At 31.3% G+C, this 20,942-nt stretch overlaps 2 protein-coding genes across 2 annotated transcripts in view; both read left to right on the forward strand.

Moving 5' to 3' along the window:
- Positions 1–2,558, forward strand: part of LOC145331185 (uncharacterized) — a 71,873-nt gene extending 69,315 nt beyond the window's left edge. The window contains exons 55-57 of the mRNA XM_080175807.1: positions 57–163; positions 463–556; positions 1,471–2,558. Of these exons, the coding sequence (XP_080031933.1) occupies positions 57–163; positions 463–556; positions 1,471–1,712 (443 nt within the window). The 3' untranslated portion in view covers positions 1,713–2,558. The remainder of the gene's footprint in view (positions 1–56; positions 164–462; positions 557–1,470) is intronic.
- A 1,050-nt stretch (positions 2,559–3,608) lies between these two features.
- Positions 3,609–18,882, forward strand: LOC145330992 (uncharacterized). The gene is made up of 11 exons (XM_080175583.1): positions 3,609–3,751; positions 7,068–7,129; positions 7,487–7,558; positions 7,789–7,852; positions 8,320–8,387; positions 11,126–11,170; positions 13,553–13,613; positions 15,769–15,905; positions 16,286–16,384; positions 17,447–17,531; positions 18,366–18,882. The coding sequence occupies exons 1-11, from the start codon at positions 3,703–3,705 to the stop codon at positions 18,455–18,457; spliced, it is 834 nt and encodes a 277-aa protein (XP_080031709.1). The 5' UTR covers positions 3,609–3,702; the 3' UTR covers positions 18,458–18,882.
- Positions 18,883–20,942: the final 2,060 nt, after the last annotated feature.

Raw genomic sequence — 20,942 nt, forward strand, 5'->3', positions numbered from 1 at the left:
CGAGTAATTTTATCGTCAATTGATTTTAAAACCCTAGTCCTATTGCTGCCTATCAGAAACGTCTCCCATTACAACAACTGAGCTACCAGATGCTGAGTCAGCCCAATTGAAAACCACTTCAACAACAACAACTACCACAACAACCACTACTGCACAACCTGTCACAGGAGTGTAGTTATTAATGATCATTGAATACATAGCTAGTAAGCAAGTATCTTAAGGTTTAATACAATAGAAGATAAATTGATGTACACCCTCAATTACGATATACAAAACTATTACACTGGTGCCCAAAGTTTATAATCACTTTCCTATTCAATGGCTCAAAACAGAATTTTGATTGTTATGTTCCAAACGTGTAGTGTCCAAACTTTTCTTCGAGAGGGGTAATTTTGTTACAATTAAAAATGTAAATCAACTCATCGTCCAATGTCCCTGATTAATTGCTAAAATGATTACTCTACAGGTCCTGATGGTCTGCCTGTCCTTCCATTCCCCACAACTGCCCGCACTACAACTATCGAATCTAAAGAAGTTTCAACCACCACTCCGATAGGTTTTCAAAAGACATTCAGTTTAAATTTTTTTGAACAACGTTTAGGGCAATCAATATTAATGTAAAGAAAATAAGTTTTACTAGAAATAGTTTATTTATTAATACCATTAGGCTGTATAGTTATACCTACCTTTATAAAAACACTGTCAAAAATTTATAATATATTTTTATTGATATAAATTCCAAAATGTCCCCTTCCTTACAGGAATCCCTTAATGATTTTAATTGATAAACGTCCTGTTTTATAATAATTTTTCTTGCAATCCTTCCCAATTAAATTATTTTAAATCTTTCCTTCTTGTATTATAAAATTTGATGTTTCACAATTATTTTTAAATTTTATTCTTGATAATATAACTTTTAATTAGATGAAAAAAACCATACTGTTTAATAAGAAAATTAGGAATAATATAATTAACCTTCATATCCTTCCAAGGAGAGAGAGAGAGGGGACCATAGGCTGTTTATTACATTAGTCCCCAATGTTTTATGATAGCGTTTTCTTATTCGTTAGCTTAACAACAGGGTCTTAGTGAATTTTGGTTAATTCATTAAGTTGAGTGTTCAAACGTTTTAACCACAAATATTAATCTAAAGAAGGGGCAATTTTAGGTAGTATTATCGGGGTTGTACATCAATTTATCTGTCATTGCCTTATCCCTTGAAATCTCTGATACCCTTCCCCTCACTTATGTAAAATGGCATGAAATGTTATTTAACCTAAAATATTATTAATAGCCATCATCTTTGCTTTAAGTTTAAGTTACTGGAATTACATTTATATATAGAATACAGCCTGTAATAAAAATTGTTTAAATCGTTCCACTATTTTCAGGAATTATTTTATTTTTAACTAGTTTGGATTTCACTATCATATAACAGAATAGGTACCTTTTGAAATAAAAAACTTTTAGATAACTCCCCTGGTGCTTTAATCAAACGGCTGTTGACTGAATCGGCCGCCCCGTTAGCCGGCCTATCAGCCGCCACAATAGCGTATGGAGCAGCTGCCATGTTGCCTGTTTGGCTGCCAGCCGCCCTTGGCAGGAAAAAACGTCGGCGAAGAGATTTAATGAATAACAAAGAAATAGAAACAAAATCAACTTTATCCCAATTTATTTTAAAATCAATTCAAGAAAGAAATTATGGTGCCTAAAAAAATCATTTTAAAAATAAAATAAACTTTTTAAAGTTATTATATAAGTGATATCAAATGCCTGTTGTTAATCATTATTAGATAATTATTTATTGTTTTGTAATCTAATATTGTATTTTATATTGTAACTACTCGAATCTCATTCAAAAAGTAACTAATTTATTATTTTTTGTAACTAATTTTATTTTATGCCAATTTTACAAGAGCAAGGATGACAACATCCATAAAAGCGAAGCTCTGAAGTGGAAGGACAAACGAACATTAACACTTGTAGAGTGTCACAACTGAATAAACTGAATATTAATGCATATGTCTATACATAATTGTAATTAAATTTATTGCAAAACTGATTAAATACATGTTACTGTTTAAAGACATACTGACGTTTTTAGGACATGATTAAAGAGATGCTTCGCTTAAAACACAATACCTTGTTGTAATAGGAATCAGTATTAAAAAATCCGATGAATAGATAATTTAAACATTAAAAAAGTTGTTAACAAAAAAGTAGAAAATTAGCTTGTTTTAAATGGACGTACTATCCCTGGAACGTACGGACTTTCTGGTAACGATTATAGAGTTGCTAAGCTTTCTAAATTTTACCCAATTACTACAGGAATCACCATGCAAAGTTTGAAATCGATGGGGTAATGCTAACATGCATAAATTAACGAAAAAAGCTATCCGTCTCGGACGTACGGACCGACCCTAATTATAGAAAAGCTTCGCTTTTATAAATTATAAATATTGTACCTATTAATATGTTAATTCATGTAACAAATCATCAAATAAAGTTAATTTTTCCATTTATATATTTCTCAAAATAAAGTTTTATTATGTAAAAAATTATACTTCTTTATAGAAAGTTGTATGTATAGTATATAAGTTGTAGATAAATGTACACTCTAATCCTAAAGTGTTTTACAGATTACATCAGATTTTTAAAGCCTAGTACTATTTAATGCTCCACCAATAGTGTAGAAGAAAAGTTTCATTGCCTTCCTTATTTAAAACGAAATAAGATGTAATTTTTTTCTCGACCTTTGGAATAAAAGTGCATCTAAGGATTTATTATAGGTGGGGGATGGGGCGGATTTTTTAATTTGGGGGTAGGGAATACGCCCTTTTAATACCCCCCCCCCCCCCCCGTCAACAACCCTCTTGAGGTGTGTGTTTATCAAAAACTTTATTTAGATTTAGGCTTATGTACTTTTGTGAGACTTGCATAAAGTACTATTTTTGTAGTTAAAGATTTGTACTGAAGGAAAGTAAATCTAAAGATAGTACTTTATTTTCAGCTAATGAACCTCTTAACAAATCTATTATAAAATCTTATTTCATAAGATGAAAGAATCATTAGTTTTCATTGAATATATTTTTGTCAATGTCTCTAAAAATCATACGTTTTCCGTTTCCATAACAAGAAGACTTAGTGAAATCCACCTTTTACAATTTTTAAAATCAGCTAGAAGTCCAAATTGCACCCAAATATGTCTAAAAAATTAAATCATCCAAACGGGTTTAAATTCGAGGTTTAGCCGTGACTGTCGAGATCTTGTTATTTTTGATTAACTGGTAGTAATTAGAGTAGAGAATTAAGTTAATTTTAAAGAAGTTTAGTTTTCCCAACAAGTCTTAAATAATTTTCATATAAAATTATTTCTTAAATACTCAGAGACAAGAACCAAGATTCTTTCAATTAATTTGAAGCGAAAATTTCTCCCCAACCATAATAATTCACTTACAGCCCCTCCAACCCTGCTGAATCACGGCCCCTAAAAAATACTGAGCTTGCTGAGAGTTAAAACTGATATGTTTTTTCTTCTTTCATTAAACAACAAAACAAATCACAATATGAATGACGTATGAAATGTCGGCCTGAAAAACTAAATTCACCTGACATGTTTGTGCACTAAATTTCAGGTATGGTAGGCATGGTGACGCTGACCACACCCACAAACCTGCCACGGAGGAGGAGCTACAGCTGTCCATGGAGGAAATTGCCGCTCAGCTCATCAGCGATCCCTTAACTGCCAAAGGTACGTTAATAGTTGTATTATATCAGCTGCAGACAGTCGTTTGACCCGGTGACCCAGGAATAAGGTAGAACCAACAAGCAAATTAACTATAGAATAATATTTGGGGGGCAAATGGAGAGGTCATCAATTTTACGATGTGTTGCCCCCCCAATGACAGCTAAAAAGCACGTATAGGTTTCGTGATTATTTCTGAATTAATTTTATTGTTGGTAATAGCTGCTTGTGACCTACGCAGGCTTTTGGGTGTTGAGTTTTATTCATAGATATATTAAATTCTAATAGAACTAAATTTATCAACCTACAGGGATCTAAAGGGATAAGACAATGGCCGATAAATTGTCGTACTTCACCAATGATGACACAAAATTACTGCTTGTGTAGATAAAAAATAGTGGTTGTAACGTTTAAACACTCAACTTAATGGATCAACCAATAAAAATTAACTCAAGTGCTCAAAGTTGTCAAGCCAACGAATAAAACAATAGAATAATAAATCTTTGGGGACTAGTGTAATAAACAGCCCTTTGACCCCTCTCATTCTGACTAACTTATCAAAGCATCAATCATCTAAAATACGTAAAACCTTTTTTTTGTGGAAATTAATCGGATACAGTGCTATGATGGAATAGTTATTTATCGCATCGTATTATAGAAAATTTTCCGCAGATGTTAAATGAAAAATTAAAGGATAGGTCCCTGTTGTGTTGGCCCTTTGAAGCTCACAGGGATTGATCCTACGTTTTTTACTTGGAAAATGAATCGAATTCTGAGAAACAGTGGAATATAAATTATGTTGTTACCAAGACAAAATATTTTTCTTATGTTATCGCTTCACTTAAAAACAAAAAATCGTACTTTTATTTTCAAAGAAGTTGTATCAACTTTTTTTTTTATAGCTAGCCGGTCCTTTTAGTAAGTAGTAGATGTAAAATTTTTCATAGAATTCAGATATGCAATCGGTTTTTTTGTAGACCTCTTATTTTTTAAGTAATTTAAGTTTAAAAAAAAAATTAAGTCGATTTTAAGGTACTAAAATGCAACAAAAAAAGAAAGAAAATGGCCATTATGAACAAAAATAGTAAGATCTTTAATTTGACACCTTACTTTTTCAATTCTGTCAGATAATTATTGAAAAAATCGATTTTTTTAAACCCACGAGAATAAAAACTTTGAACTCAATTTTATCATTTCACAAGTAAAAAAATATGGGTTCATATATACCTCTAGAATCAGAAAAATATTACAAATCCATTGTAAGCAAAATTGAAAAAAAAAGTTTACAATATAGTATATAAACTACAATAAAAGGAATTATATGAAAATATCATATTATATTGTACAGGCAATGTCTTAACTTTTGAATTGGGTATAAAAATGGGAAGGGGGTATAGAGGGGGTAAAAAAGGGAAGACGATAGTGTTGCCAGAACAAAAAATACAATTGGCCATTTTTATATTTTTTTATTTTTTTACTTTTTTTCAATTTTGCTTACAATGGATTCGTAATATTTTTCTGATTCTAAAGGTATATATGAACCCATGTTTTTTATGTCTGTTTGAGAAAATATTTAGGTCTAAAGTTTTTATTAAACCGAGGTTAAAAAAATAGATTTTTTCAATAATTACTCAACAGAATTTTAAAAGTAAGGTGTCAAATTAAAGATCTTACTATTTTTGTTCTTACTGGCCATTTTCTTCTTTTATTTTGTTGCGTTTTAGTACCTTAAAACCGACTTAATTATTTTTTTAAAAAACTTAAATTACTTAAAAAATAAGAGGTCTACAAAAAAAACCGATTGCATATCTGAATTCTATGAAAAATTTTACATCTACTACTTACTAAAAGAACCGGCTAGCCATAAAAAAAAAGTTGATACACCTTCTTTTGCCAAAATATTTATACTTTGTCTGTAAACACTTTGTGAATTTGGTACAATTGATACAAAAACAAAAAGCAAACAAAACCTATTTTTAAAATTTATATGCAATATTTTGACATATTTTTGTTACTATTATAATAAACAGTATAATTTTTTAAAAATCGACATACTTAAACAGCGTATATTATCCAATAAAAAATGACGTCGTACAATACAAATAACCAGTGATAGGCCAGTATACATTGTAATTGACCAATAGTAAATTATATACTGGCCTGTCATTGATCACACCAGGCTACAATTGAATCAAGACAAAAGTAAGTGCCGAGCTCTGGGACCTATGTATGGTGAAATTAGACATAAAACCATGATGATTCCATTCCAGGTAAACCAAAATATTTGAGCAGGGTCTTTTTGAGAAAATTATATTTGAAAATTTCAAGTTCATTTTTCACCCGCTAGGAGTTACCGCATAATCATGACAAGAAAAGCAAAGATTATTTATTTTAAATTTTGAACAACTTTGCTTTTATAAAGTTTTTTCATAAAACCACTCCTGAATGGGGTTTATTAATGTCAATTTTTATCAGTTGCTTTGCTAAGGTCACGGAAATTCAGCCTTAAATAAATCATATTTAGAGAGGTTTTATGAAAGATTTCATAAAAGCAAAGTTGTTCAAAATTTTGAATAAATAATCTTTGCTTTTCTTGTCATGATTATGCTGTAACTCCTAGCGGATGAAAATTGAACTTGAAATTTTCAAATCTAAATTTCTCAAAAAGACCCCGCTGAAATATTTTTGTTTTACCTGGAATAATCATGGTTTTATGTCTAATTTCACCATACATAGGTCCCAGAGCTCGGCACTTACTTTTGTCTTGATTCAATTGTAGCCTGGCGTGTGGTAATTTGTATTGTATTCATATTTTATTGCACACTATACGCGTTTCTAACATTTTGAAGAAGAAATTTTATATTTCTATGTTTAGGTTTTTTTTTATTAATTAGCTTGTAGTTAAAATGGTGTTTTTTTATTTATGACCACACCTAGCATAAACTTACTTAGACATTAAATTTATTCAACTGCTGTCAGGCACGTGACGACAATAGCAAGGTCAAAGGGCTATAAATCTATTTTCTAAATTCAAGGCAAAGATCTTACAATATAAATTTAGGTTTTCTTACAGAAATGAATTAAATTAATACCCCATTTGGCTTGGCATCCTCGTGTCACCCGCGAGGAAGCCTCAGTGAAATCGTCATATTATAACTTTAAAATTCAACTGGATGTCTAAACAGACAAACCAACTTTTCGAGATTTTTTTTGTCACCAAAGCGGGTTTAAATTTATGTTTTATGTGCGGATGATGCGCGGATTCCAAGCCCAGGCAAATACCTTGTATTGAATGATTGTAAATGTGATCTAATTGATTTAGATAATGTTGCTAGCAACACTCCCCCTGAAGGCATTGAAGCTATCACCGAGGGACAAGCAAAGGTAAACTATGACATTGAATAAAAGTAACATGATGTCTGTATATCCTTTTATAAAAGTAACAGGATATGTGTGTGTGTGTGTGTGTGTGTGTGTGTGTGTGTACCAAAGCATCTCGCAAACTGAACTAATAGAGTTTTCGTTTACAACGTACATTCTTATAGGCCCTGTGAAAAAATTGTATGTCACTAATGACCACTTTTTAATTCTAAATATTAAAATAAAGAAATAATATAATTTTTATCAAAATTAAAATTCCTTTTAAAATTGGCTCCTTATATTGATAATTTTAAAATAAATGTATTTAGTAATAGTTTAGAATCTAAAAAACACCGAAGCAATGCTCTTAATTATATTTAGGTTGTAGTTGATCATATCAAGGGACTGTTGAGTGATATCTATACTAACTCAGTTGTTGATGGAGAAATTCAGGTTTCAAATCAGAATGTTTTAAATGGACGTACTGACTTTTTGGTAACCCTTATAATGTTGCTACGATTCCTAAATCGTACCTAACAGTTTTAGGAATTGAAAGTTTGAAATCGATTGGACAGTTCTATCATGTATAAATTACCGAAAAGAGCTAACCGTTACGGACGGACGTACCTATCCTTATTATAGAAAAGCTTTGCGTTTAAAAATAATCAATATAATTTAATTAGGAGGAAGAGAAAACGGAAAAGCCTGAATATTTGGATGTTGTTAAAAATAATGAAGAAAAACAAGGTAAAGAATTAATAGTTATTTATCGCATTGTAATATAGACAGCTTTCCGCGGATATTATAATAAATAATTCCAAAATAAAATCAGTTTTGTTTGCTAAAGGCCTGGTTTTAATTTTATGATTTTTATTTTAACATTCGTGGAATATGTCTATATTTCGAAGCTATACATGATTTTTCAGAATGTTTAAGAATTGTTTCCAATCCACGAGATTTTAATCGGTTTCGAAGATATAATCAAAATATTTTTTTACTGTTTTTAAAATTACAGTTTACTTGTATAAATGTAACCATTTAATTGATTGATCACAAAAACTTATACACAAACAACACGTAAAAATAGGAAACCTTTGATCCTCTGAAATAAAACTTTTGTCCTCTTAATTTAGCATACTTTAATTAAATTACATCAAACATTTTTCTTCTAAAATAAATTTGATTTAACCCATTATAAATATTCTTATTTGTAGGAGATAAGAAAGAACCAACTATTCTGGAATTGTTCAGCCATCTTGATCAGAATACAGTTCATGACAAGGTAATAGATATAGGATGTACGTGGATATATTAACAGGGAAAAATTTGTCGTCAATTTAGCTCTTTTATTGGTCAGTTTCTTCATTCAGTAGAAGGGGAGGGGCAAAAGAGGGTGAATGATTGTTTCTATTATTTTAGCCAGCTGTGGGTTTCTTTTTTTCTGGTGCAACATCCAAGTACTAATAAATCGATTGATATTGTAAACAATTAGGTATCGAATACTTTGTTGATATCAAACTGTCATAAATTTGTTATTTTGACTCATTGCCCAGGGAGGAATAGAGGGGACATTGAATTGTAAAATACAATGGTACCCAAAGTTTATAAAACTTTTATATTAATCTTTTGCTCAACTTTGGGTTCTTCAGTTTTTTCTAAACGAGCAGTGTCTGTACATTTCAACTAATAATTTTAACTTACAGAAGTTGTAATTTTTTTTATTGATCATTGGGTATGTATATTAATTTATCATCCATTGGCATATCGCTAAAGATCTCGATAACTACCGGAATTAAGGAGATGTTTGCTTCTGTATATTAGGGGATTTTATAGGGGTGCAGTGGGGGGAAAAGCCTAATATCTGTCTTAAACCAATTACAATTGGTTACAACCTCTCTTAAAACGCGAGTGTCTTTGACCCCAGCCTTAAATAAATACCCAATCTGTAGCATCAGAAAAATTTATCATTTTTTGTTTGAATGATTTGTTTAGATAAGAGTTTTGTTATTTATGCAAGATATCAAAATTCACGTTTATTTATTTGTTTTGTCCATTATAGTAATCTTGTTAATGTTTTAAACAGAAAAAAATCGTGTTTGACGTATTATAGTTATTTTTTGTGATAAATACAAAACATTTGTACATTAAATACAAAGTTCGGTGCTTTCCTTTAGAGTTTCTGTTAAAGCACTAACTCCCCCCTCCCCCCATTTAAATCAATTGAAAATAATTGGGAGATGTTGACTATGCCTAACCCCTGCGGATGTTCTAACCCTGCGTGGCTACTCAGTACCGAACATATCTCTAACCTGACCCAAAGTAGTAAACAAACAAACAAACAACTATCCCTCCCTCTTACTTTCAATTTTGTTAAATGGGTGGGGATTTTAGTGCTTAAAAGTCATTTTGAGAAAAAAAAACATCACATTTACATGAGATAAATTACTATCATAAGGAAAAGTATGCTTTTTAATAGTCTGCACTTAGTAGTTATTTTTACTTGTGCTTCGCTGCTATAAAATGTTGTGAGCCTTGATTGTAAAAAAATTTTAGATTAAAAAAACATAAATGAATAAAAGTAAACTATGAATGCATCCTAAACTAAACTATGCATTAAAATTATATATTTAGCATCAAATAGGATTTGATACAGCTTACGAGTAAGATTTAATTCATGTTTACTTCATTATGATTTTCAAACAACTATGGTTTTATTTATAAAATTCTTTATGATTTATAAAACACTACCGCCTGCGCTGTAGCATCTTGAGGCTCTGTATTCAAAGGGGTAAGGATGGGCAGAAAAAAAACTGAAACCATCCTAAGACTTAGTCTAAAAATAAAATAAACAAAAACTACCCAAGGACCTATTTGCAGCTTCTCTAAAATGAATATTTATATAGGTATGTAAAATTCAATAAGGTTTTTTTTGTTGTTGTAGGAAAGGACAGAAAAGTAGACTTAAATCTAAATCAAAATAGCCTAAACCGTGCTAGAACCTCTGTAAAGCTTTCTAAGTTGTTTCAAAATTTGAAGACACAGACAAAAACTATTACTTTATATAATAGGGATTATTTTAGAGTCAAAGAAAGATAAACCGAATTATTTAACGTATTTTGTCTGCCTGTCTTACCGTTCGTCAGTGCGTAACGTTTTGGTGGAAATGCGTTTTACATGGTTGCTTCCAAAGACAGACGGCTTAATTTTTGTGTGAAGATTTCCTTTACTAAAGAGCATTCAGTATACTACTTAATAAGACTGTCATGCTCTAAAAGATATTTGAATTCCAAATGGTATGTCTACAATAAGTCACCAAAAACTGCGCATTGCCAAACGACCGACAAAATAAAAGAAAGATTATAGGAAAATTAAAGCAATAAGATTTAAATGAATATTCGTAAAAGTTTTAAATGAATATTCGTAAAAGTTTTAAATTTCTAAATATTTATATTGATACTGTAGAAATTTATTTGTTTGAATCCAAAATCAAATACTGAAATGAGAAATCATGTTGAATTTCCACGAATTTTTGAAAAAGTTGAAAATATGTTTAAATCTTTTGTGGTTATTTGATTATTGTTTTTTCTTTTAAAACTTTTTAAATTAACGGTTGCAATTTTCCTCACTAATATATCTTTTTTAATATAGTAACAGGATCTCTGTTTGTGTGTATGTCTGCACCCAAGAATCTTGCTAACCACTGAACCGATAAGGTTCTTCTTTACAATATAGCTTTTCATAGGTACCCACCTTGATAAATTGATCTTGGAAAAAATCAACCCCCCTTCCGCTTCCCCCCCCCAAAAAAGAAGAAATTTTCTTTTCCCTTTTTCTTTTTAAAACTTAAATGGCTAATGGTGCAACCGCTATTCCTATAATATAAAGTAGTAAGGTTTCTAAGTCTGTAGCTAAAGATCTTGCAAATTGTTGAACAGAACGAGTTGTACATTTCAGGGACCTCCCGCCACCCTCTCCTAGAGACTAGGTGCGAAGCAGATAATTTTTTATATATTTTTTTAGGAGAGTTTGTTGTCCATAATCCAAGATTTCACCACAGATTCACCAGTAAGTATTTTAAAATCGAAGCTTTTCTACAATTAACATATATTCGTCTGTACTTCATGTGCCTTTCAATTTGATTGAGTTTAACAAAGTAATTTGGTGATCTTTTTTCGAAGACGAAGGAAGTCCCTCAATGACGTCATAAAAATGATGGATGAGGAGGGGAGAAGTGGGAAAGCTAACCCCTAAAAAAGAGATGGATAATCCCTCGTTTTTTGACGTAACATGCTAATTTTTGAGGGACTTTCTTCGTCTTTCTTTTTTCGATTATCTCATCCATTTGTCTGTGGGTTATTTAATCCAAAAGTACATTTGTACTTGTCCTTAATATATATAATTAAATTAGATTATATATGCAGTTCTAATGATCTAATATCTCCTTATCTATCTGCATAATTTTTGTACGTATAGTGTACAAGTGTACTGTTGTTTGTACTCTCATAATTGATCATGATATTACATGAGAAAGGAATAACCAATATCGTTAATAACAAATCCACCCAGGATAAGACAATGGACAATAAATTGATGTAAATACCCAATAATTGTACACAAAAAGTACCCCTTATGTAGCGTAAAATTAGCGGTGAAAAAGTTTGAACACTTAACTTAATAAACCAACTAATCAAATTCACTAAAGTCCCCCAAGTTGTTATGCCAACGAATAAGAAAACTTTGGGGACTAGTGTAAGTAACAGCCCATTTCTCTGAAATCCAACTTAACCCCTTTACACAAATAAATGTAAAAGAAATATCAAACAAATAATTAATTGGTTTACACACTGTTTATAAATATGTAGGTCAATGCTGAGGTGGATTCTTAAAAAAGAATTAGGGTCACTTAGTGAGGCAAAATTATTTTTGTTAAAAATCCTCCAAAATTGCATAACAAATGATTTTGGAGGATTTTTTACAAAAACAATTTTGCCTCACTAAGTGACCCTAATCTTTTTTTAAGAATCCTCCTCTGTATAAAAATTAATGCATAATTAGCCGATATTTTAAGAAATAAATAAATCGAATGTCAATTATGTCCTTAATCGCATAAAAAACAGACGAAGCTCAATCTGCCCTACTTTTGATTTCTGTGACGTCATAAAAATGAGGGATATGAGAGAAGAAGTGGTAAAGAAAACCCCTCAAAAAACGATGGATAATGATGAAATCAAAAGTAGGACAGATTGGGCTTCGTCAAAAAACATGTATATATCCACTCTTAGTAAAGTAGTATGGTTTTTATATTTTATACATCTAACTCGATTAGCTAATACGGGTCCAGAAATATGCTTAGTCTTTGGATGACTTTAGGCTATTTTTCCCTTCCAACCCCCACGAATACGAGTCTCTAGATATTACGGAAGCATCCGCTAGCAGACTTATTTTCAGACGACTAAAATTCGAAAAAAGCAAAACGCAATTTTAAAAATTTAATGGCATTTATGCCTAAGGACGTTATGACGTATAATATAATATGTACAATATTATACAATAGAATAATAATTTCTGTAATGTTTATTCATCACAATGTTTGACGAAACTATTTTACATTCATATTATCTATTTATGTGTAGTAGATAATTGAATAGTAGAATTTTGGCCTGAAACCACGTAATAACTAAAGACGTTGAAAATAGTTAGATATAGTTAGAGTAAATAGCGCAACTCACTACATTAGAGTAAAACACTAGAGAGAGAAAGGGTTAAATATTAACTGTATCCTCCCATCGCAACCGTTTTTTGCAACCCTTCTATTGGGTCATTGAAAATCAACCAATGGTATCGCTTATATTACACAGCCAAGTAGCAGAAAAAAATTTAGAAGCAGACGAAAGAGGTCTTTCAAAAATGAAGGGAGGTAGTTGTCTGTATATACATCTACACTATAGATCTGTTCTAACTACCATGCACAGATAAGAATTCTCATACAAAAATCGTGCAATCTAAGGGTTGGTTGTCTGATGGGCGAATGGACGCTTTACACCGCAATCATAAGACGCAGATAATGTTTCAAGGTGCATGGTGAGGTCTAGAACCCGAAGCTTCACCAAGCCCCCTAGAAAGGACCCCCCCCCCCCCCAAATTTGTAATAATCTGTAATAAGAGGGATAGTTTTTTTTTCTTAAGCCTAACACATGCTGGACCTATACCTGTGATGGATGAACCATGTGGGGCTACCCTGTACCCAACTTAACCCAACCTGACACACAATTTATTTTAAATTAAGTTGTAGAGAGTAGGGAGGGGGAAATCTCTTCGACTAAACTCTTTGAGGTTGAGAGGGATTTTTATGAATAGTTTTTTTTAGGTTAACAATATAAACTTGATATGATTTTAAGTGATTGTTTCTATTATAAGGTAATAGCTAAACTCTTTTTTAATATTTAGGTAACCGACGATGGAAAATCAACCACCACTACTCCAAATCTTTTTATCTTCCAAGATCTAGGTAATTAACATTTAAAGTTTAGTAGTGTAGCTACTCAATAACTAGGGTATATCTATTTATAGTCCGACCATTAGCAACATAAAAAATGCATGAATAGAATTGTGTTTAAATTATTCGCTCTTCCCTGACAACTAATCGTGCAGTTGTTATGTCAACGAAAGTGGATAGTCGACTGTGATTAGAAATGCGGATGCTGTACGTATTGGTGCAAAAAATGGGGACAAATTTCAAATTGTTTTGGCGTGTGACGTCATACCCCCATCTCTTTTCTAGGGGGTTTCTTTCCTCCTTCCCTTTTCTTTCCCCTCACTTGTGACGTAAATAAACAGCCCCGTCAAATCAATTTAAAAATTGTCCCCATATTTTGCACCAATACGTACAGCATCCAATGCTTAAAACAAAAAATAAAATAGCCTAAAGCTTCAGTTCATTAGTAATTAATCTTAAGCTTCAGACAAAAAAACCTACTACTTTCATTAATAAATAAGCAATACGAACGGACTGACAGACAGGCAGCAATAAATCATAGAGTAGCTTTGCTATTAGAACTGGCCCGGCATTGTATTTAATCTGTAATAGTTGAGTTCCTTTCAATTTCCTGATGAAGCCATTCATTCAAGAATCAAATGCGTGTTTAGGAAATTATAATAAAGTGGATTTTAATTTCTTTCACTTTTTTTAGATATATATGAATCAATAATACTTCAATTGCCTAAATAAAGCATAACAAACATTAAAATAAGTCGAATTAACTGGATTTAGTTTATGTAACACTTGCAGCTACGCCCCAAGAGGCGTCTAATGTCACTTGGGGGAAGGCTGATTTGAAGTATATCCTATGAGACGGTCTTAAGGAGAACTATATCGGTTTAGCAATTAGCGATGCTTATCATTTGCTACACGCACTTTTATATAAGGATATGTAATCTAAACGTATAAAGTTGTATTTTTTCTTCAGTTTTTAGAAATATAGTTGTAATGACAGATGTTTTAAAAAATGAATAAAAGATTTTCGTAGTTTACACATAAAAGCTTTTTTATTTAACATTATAGATGGATAAAACAATTCTTTTATTTTTTATGTAATTTTCTCGAGATTTCTTATTTTTAAAACAGGAGACCTAAACTTCATTTGATCTTGACATGTGTATTCAACCTAGAAACTTAAAACTTGTGAGATCTGTCTGCAAAAAATTAAGTCTGGAGTTTTCCATCTGAAAATTTCCATCAACTTTGAGATAACGTATTTAATGAGAGATATACGTCAGTAGTACGTTTCCGATTTTTGAAAGGATTCGCAGCTAGTACACACTAGCTAAAGGTTTCTTCCTTTTTTTCCACCTAATTTATCTAGTTAATTTATTATATAATTTCCAATGATTAATGCTTATTTTGAATTATCAATAAGCTGTTATGAATTAAATTTATATAAGTTATGATTTATGTTAATGGTAAAATGAAAAAAAAATATTTGCAAGCTTAAAACAGGATTCAGATACCCTCCCCACTCACTTATTTTTCACAAGGTTAAAATAAATGGGAATGGATATTTCATATCACCCCGCCCCCACCCCTTCTTTTTTTTAACAAAACTGAATATAAGCTGAGGTGATTGGATTTTTACCCTCCATTTCTTGTGGAACAAAATTTTAAAATGGCGGTGTTTTTTCTGTATTAACGCAATTATTTCTGTTAGGGTAAGTACATTTTAAATGTTTTTTAAATAGACATTATGATACCCTCACCAAATTAAAACGTGCAGTAACCGAAAGTCAATGATCAAACTAATCAAAACATTAAATATTAGTTTTAAAACTAGCTTTTAAAAGGGGGGGGGGGGGGATCTTTTAACTAACCAATATAAGCATCAAAACTATTATTTCATTTGTGATTCAATATAGACCGCTGTGATATTAGTTATATCTCTAAACGGACATACTTGCTAACTTATGACAGACAAACGTACACGCCAATTGTATAATCCACACACTTTCAGAGAAGCTTTTTGTATAGCCTTTAAAAAATTATGTCATACTATACAAATGTCCAATGATAGGATAATTGACCAATGGCAGGCCAGTATACATTTTGATTGACCAATGGTAGGCCAGTATAACGTCATTTTTATAGGCACTATAAACAGCTTTACTTTCAGATACTACAACTACAGAAGCAACAACCACAACTACCACCACAACAACAGCTGCTGAGCCTGTGACTAGAGCTGTCACCACAACCACTACAACTACAACAACAACCACTGAAAGCACTACAACTACCTCAACAACCCCCAGGAAAGTGCTCAATTGTATTCATCATTTACAAAAAAAGCATCTATTAAACAGAACATAAAAACATAGAAAGCATAATATTAATTTTGAGTCAAAACAAAATTGTATATGAATGTGATGAAATTACTTAAATAGAGGATACTGTTTAAGGACATATTTACAATTTAAGACTTGTTTATTATGATTCTTTGCTTATAATATTTTTCCTTATTATTTAGGGATTAATATGCCAAATATTAGATGAAGAAGATAAATATGTCATACAAAAAAAAGTTAAAAATCATCTTGTTTTTAATGAACGTACGTATAGACAGACTTAATTTTAGAATAGCTTCGTTTTTAAAGAACTAACAATAATATAATTGATCTGCAATTCTGTGTAGACCGCAGCCAACCCCACCCACCTTGTTGAAGCTTGTAGACCAAAGTTTTGGCGGCATTTTCTCAGGACTTGGCAACGTGGCTTCTACCATTTTAACCGTAAGTTATTAATTACTAATTAGTAGCGCAGCTGTAATGTTTTTTAATGAGTTTTTTGGGGAGGAAGGGGGGGGGGGGGAGAAAAACTTTTGGGATTCCACATTTTTAGAAAGAAATTGTATTTTAAGTAAAACAAATTTTAAGTTTTCATTTCAATTCAAATGAACTTTACAAAACCGAACCGCTGAACTTATATGGTTCTCCTTTATAATTATGGAAGATTTATATATATTATGGGGGAGGATATTAAAACCCACCCAAGATAAATCACCCCTAGAAAAAATGACCCGCCCAATTTTTTTTTTACGTTTTTGTTCTTACAACTAAAATTAAATATTGGGTGGGTCGTTTTACACCCTCTAGGCCTCTAGAGGCGTAGCCGCTAGTAATATCATAATATATTTAAACTTACAAAATCTTCTATTTTACCTCTAACACAGTTAAATATTTCGTGTAAAGCTTCTATAAGGTTATCTTTATAAATCACTAATGATGCTTTATTGTTTAAACTTTTATATATAAATTCATATATATTCTACATAATGATCATTTTTAGAAACTAAACTTTTCTTTTAAGTTACTCTAAAATAATCGAGGATCTCAAGGGAAAAGACGATGCTCGAATTAATTATAGCAAACAAAATTATCCCTTATAACAACTTTTCTTAGAAAATTTTTAATTCAATTAAAGTACCCAAAGCCAACAATAAGAGAATATATTGATAAAACTTTTGGTACTTGTTTAATTTACAGTCTAATGACACGTCTCTCGCTTGTAATGAGTAATTATTAAGGGGGAGGAAGGTTGTGCTAAAATTTCGTAAAGGTGTGAGTTTTAAGGCTTTAAAACAGTAGTAGAACGATAATATTCACTAAATATGTGTATTCCTTATTGAAAAGAACTATAGACAAAAAAATGATTAAAGTTAACATCAATTTTATCGTCCTACTACAGTTTTTAAACCTTAAAACTCACACCTTTAAGGAATTTTAGCACAAGTTACCTCCCCCTTTTTATGGGTCTGCTTTTTTTTTATGCCTAATCGTCCTTGTTTTGTTTAGGGTCGACCTTTCTTTGCCGAGGGAATTGAAGGACAGGCCTCCAACAGCTGGTTACCTTTTGGCAGGAAGAAAAGGGATGTTACAGGTGAATTTTTTTTTTGATGATTTTTATTAGTTCATTACCATATTGGTAAGTCTTTACAAGTATTTTCTCAGCTGCTATGTTAGATAGACAACTGAATTAGATTTCCCTAGATCAACATTACCAATCAGAATGCTTTTTAGCTTTTATTCTATAAATGATAATCGCGGTCTTGTTTTTGTGTGTACTTGTATTGGCCTTGCATAATTGTGTTCTTGTTATTTCTTAGTTACATTAGGACAAACGAAAAAGGTTAATCTAACCCCCAAAGTTCAAAAGTATGACTTTATTCTTAGTGATGTGTTAAATATTTTTGTACAAAATTATCTTTGTCACTATGAGAAAAATTATTCAATATATTGGTATGTGACTTCATATCTACAAGAACAAAAAAGTCATAGATTTATTATAAAACATAAAATTGCCAATTCATGTTTTAATAACATAGTAATTAGGAAATAATAAAGATCTATTCTAAATTCGTTTTGATGGAATTTAGTAAAAATCATAGGAAAAGGCCGTTTTTTTAAGGAAATGAGAGCCCGATTTGCCCTATTATTGAGATTACATGAATGAGATGATTTTAAGGTTTGATAATATGATGAGAATTTTTTTCGTTCACAGTACCTTTAAATCTGAGTGGCCGATGGCTTGGCCAAAAAGCCTGGTTTTAAGAATGTGATTTTTATTTTAGTTTTAGTGAAATATACGCTGTTATACATGATTTATAAGTATGGCTTAGAAATGGTTCTAATCCTGAGGATACTAATCGGTTTCGTAGCCATACTGGAAAGATGTTTTTTTCTTCAGATGTAAAAGAACACTTATATTTTTCAGACAACGCTGGCGTCAGAAGTATGGAGAATGACAGATACGCAAGAGAAAAAGTATCCGCTCATCAAATATTCCAAAAGTTTAGGGAAGAATAAAATAAAAATGCTAAAGTAATAATAATATATATGTAATATGTAATAATGTTGGGGTGCAACTACAAAACAGCACACCACGTAAAAGACTTTTTTTTGTAAATCATCTTTAATAGCATAGTTACTTTATAACTAGTAAATGTACGTATTTAACCAATTACTTTTACGGATTTTAAAGTTAAAAACTTAAAATTGCCCAGAAATGAATAAACTTTTTTGGTTAAAACCTTTTTCTACTTTACTTACTGCGTTACTCCAAAACTAAAATTTTATCATTAATTGTTAAGTTGTAAGTTCTAAATTTAAAAAAGTCATTTTCATTGATTAAATTTTTTTTTCTATAAAAAAGATGAATTTTGTTTTAATTTGAATCTCATTTAGATCTTGTTTATAATTTTTGAATTTTCAATAAATTTCATTGTTCATTATTCGAGGATTTATTTTCTGGAATGCCAAAAAAATTTTCTTTTATTTTATTCTTTAGCATGAACTCTCTGTTAATTTAGTTAGATTTCTTTGCATGATACTTTGGAGCTAGTGTAGTTCACAGTAAAATATTCCTGGTAACGATTATCACCAAAAATATGTAAAATTTAAAGGTTGCTAACAGCCAGACGGCGGAACTTATAGATAATGCTTGCACAAAATTTGTCCTTAGCCATCATTAGATCTATTTTAGATTGATTATAGACCTTTTAATACCGCTTACACGGTGTGCGGGCATGGCATATACGTTCAGCCGTTTGGCAGCTAACAGCCCTTAAAGTGCATATTTTTTTGGATATAATCGTTACCAGGAACATTTTACCGTGAAATGCACTAGATTCGATACTTTGATATTTTTTTTTTACCCCTGTACTAACAACCGTTTTACAAACATTTAATTAGATTTTAAAAGAAATAAAGGCGTTGCTACAAACAAAAACAAATCCATTTTGTAGGATTATGTATTTTTTAGGATAGGTATTTTGTAATTAGGCCTTTTTTTAGGATAGGTCCTTTGTAATTTTAGGTCTTTTATAGGATAGGTCTTTTGTAATTCGTTTTTTTTAAAATTTAGATCTTTTGTAGGATTAGGTCTTTTGTAATTTAGGTCTTTTGTAGGATTAGTTCTTTTGTAGAATTAGAACTTTTGTAATTTAGGTCTTTTGTAGGATTAGGTCTTTTGTAGGATTAGGTCTTTTGTAGGATTAGGTCTTTTGTAGCATCGCCCTTTTTCGCTTATTAAAAGAACAGTTATTAAGTCAAAATTTTATGTATAATTTAATTTTACAAACTCTTCAATGTTAAGGATTTTTAATGAACGACTTCAGCAAATGCAGAAAACAGGAATACAGATCATTATTCTTATTGTATGATTTTTTTAAATATAGCATCATTTTACATACAATTGTCCACGAATATTAAAATGAATATCATAAAATTAACCCTTAACAGTCGGGCCCCTTGCCGCACCGCGTTCAACGCCCCCCCCCCTTATTATCTCAGTTCCTATTAGAGCTAGAGGGCAAAAAATTTTTGTGCAAGTACCCTGTGTTATAATGAATTTCCGATCTTAAGTAAGTCAAAGTCAATTTTCGCTTCCTTCACCCTTTTATTTAACAACCTTTGTTTTTAGGTCCTTTTTTACTTAAATATTTCAAACGGCTGTATTTTTTTATTTTTGAAGCTAGAAGAAAATTTTTTTCGCAGAAAATGTTTATTTTTATGTAAATTTTATATTTGAAATATCAAAACATAAATTTCAGCGGCCGCAGCTGTACTTGGCAGCCGCCAGCTGCCGCAGTCGGCGGTCGGCAGGAAAACGCCGGCGGATCTTTATGAAATTTTAAAACATTATGTAGACATGTAAGAAAAGCTTAAGTTTAAAATTTGAAGTCTCTAAGTCAAAAATTGCGGTCACAGGAGCCTTTTAAAGATTTCTGGAGACCTGGAGGATCAGGACCTGCAGGATCATACCTGGAACCTGAAATTGACTTGAACACCTGTATTTAATATGAGGGTGTACTACTAGAGGATATTTTAGTATTTTGGTAAGATAAAATGCTTTGTTTAAGTCAAAAAAAATTTTTTGTTCTTTACCTGGATGACCCTGCCAGGTTTGCTGGCATCCTGTGCCCGCCAGGATGGATATATTCAAAAAATTCCAACTCTCAGTTATGTGTCATACCCACACTTAAAAAGTCAAGCAGTTTGGGCTCTTTATCTTTCACACACAGAAAATGAGATAGAAAAAACCGGATGTGGGGGGGGGGGGCGTTCAACGCTCCCCCCCCCCCCCCGACCGTTAAGGGTTAATACCAGTTTTACTAGCAATTGTCATCTGTCCCTAGGGGCTAACAAAATTGACTTTATTCTTATAAATTCTTATATTAATATCCGCGTAAAGCTATCTATATCACGATAAATTACTATTATTAATACTTTAACATTAACAAAAGACATCCTATGACCTAAGACTATCATAATTGACACTAGACATTACATT

This window comes from Acartia tonsa, chromosome 11 (genome assembly GCF_053477335.1).
Source record: "Acartia tonsa isolate MP-2025a chromosome 11, ASM5347733v1, whole genome shotgun sequence".
In the NCBI taxonomy this organism is placed as follows: Eukaryota; Metazoa; Arthropoda; class Copepoda; order Calanoida; family Acartiidae; genus Acartia; species Acartia tonsa.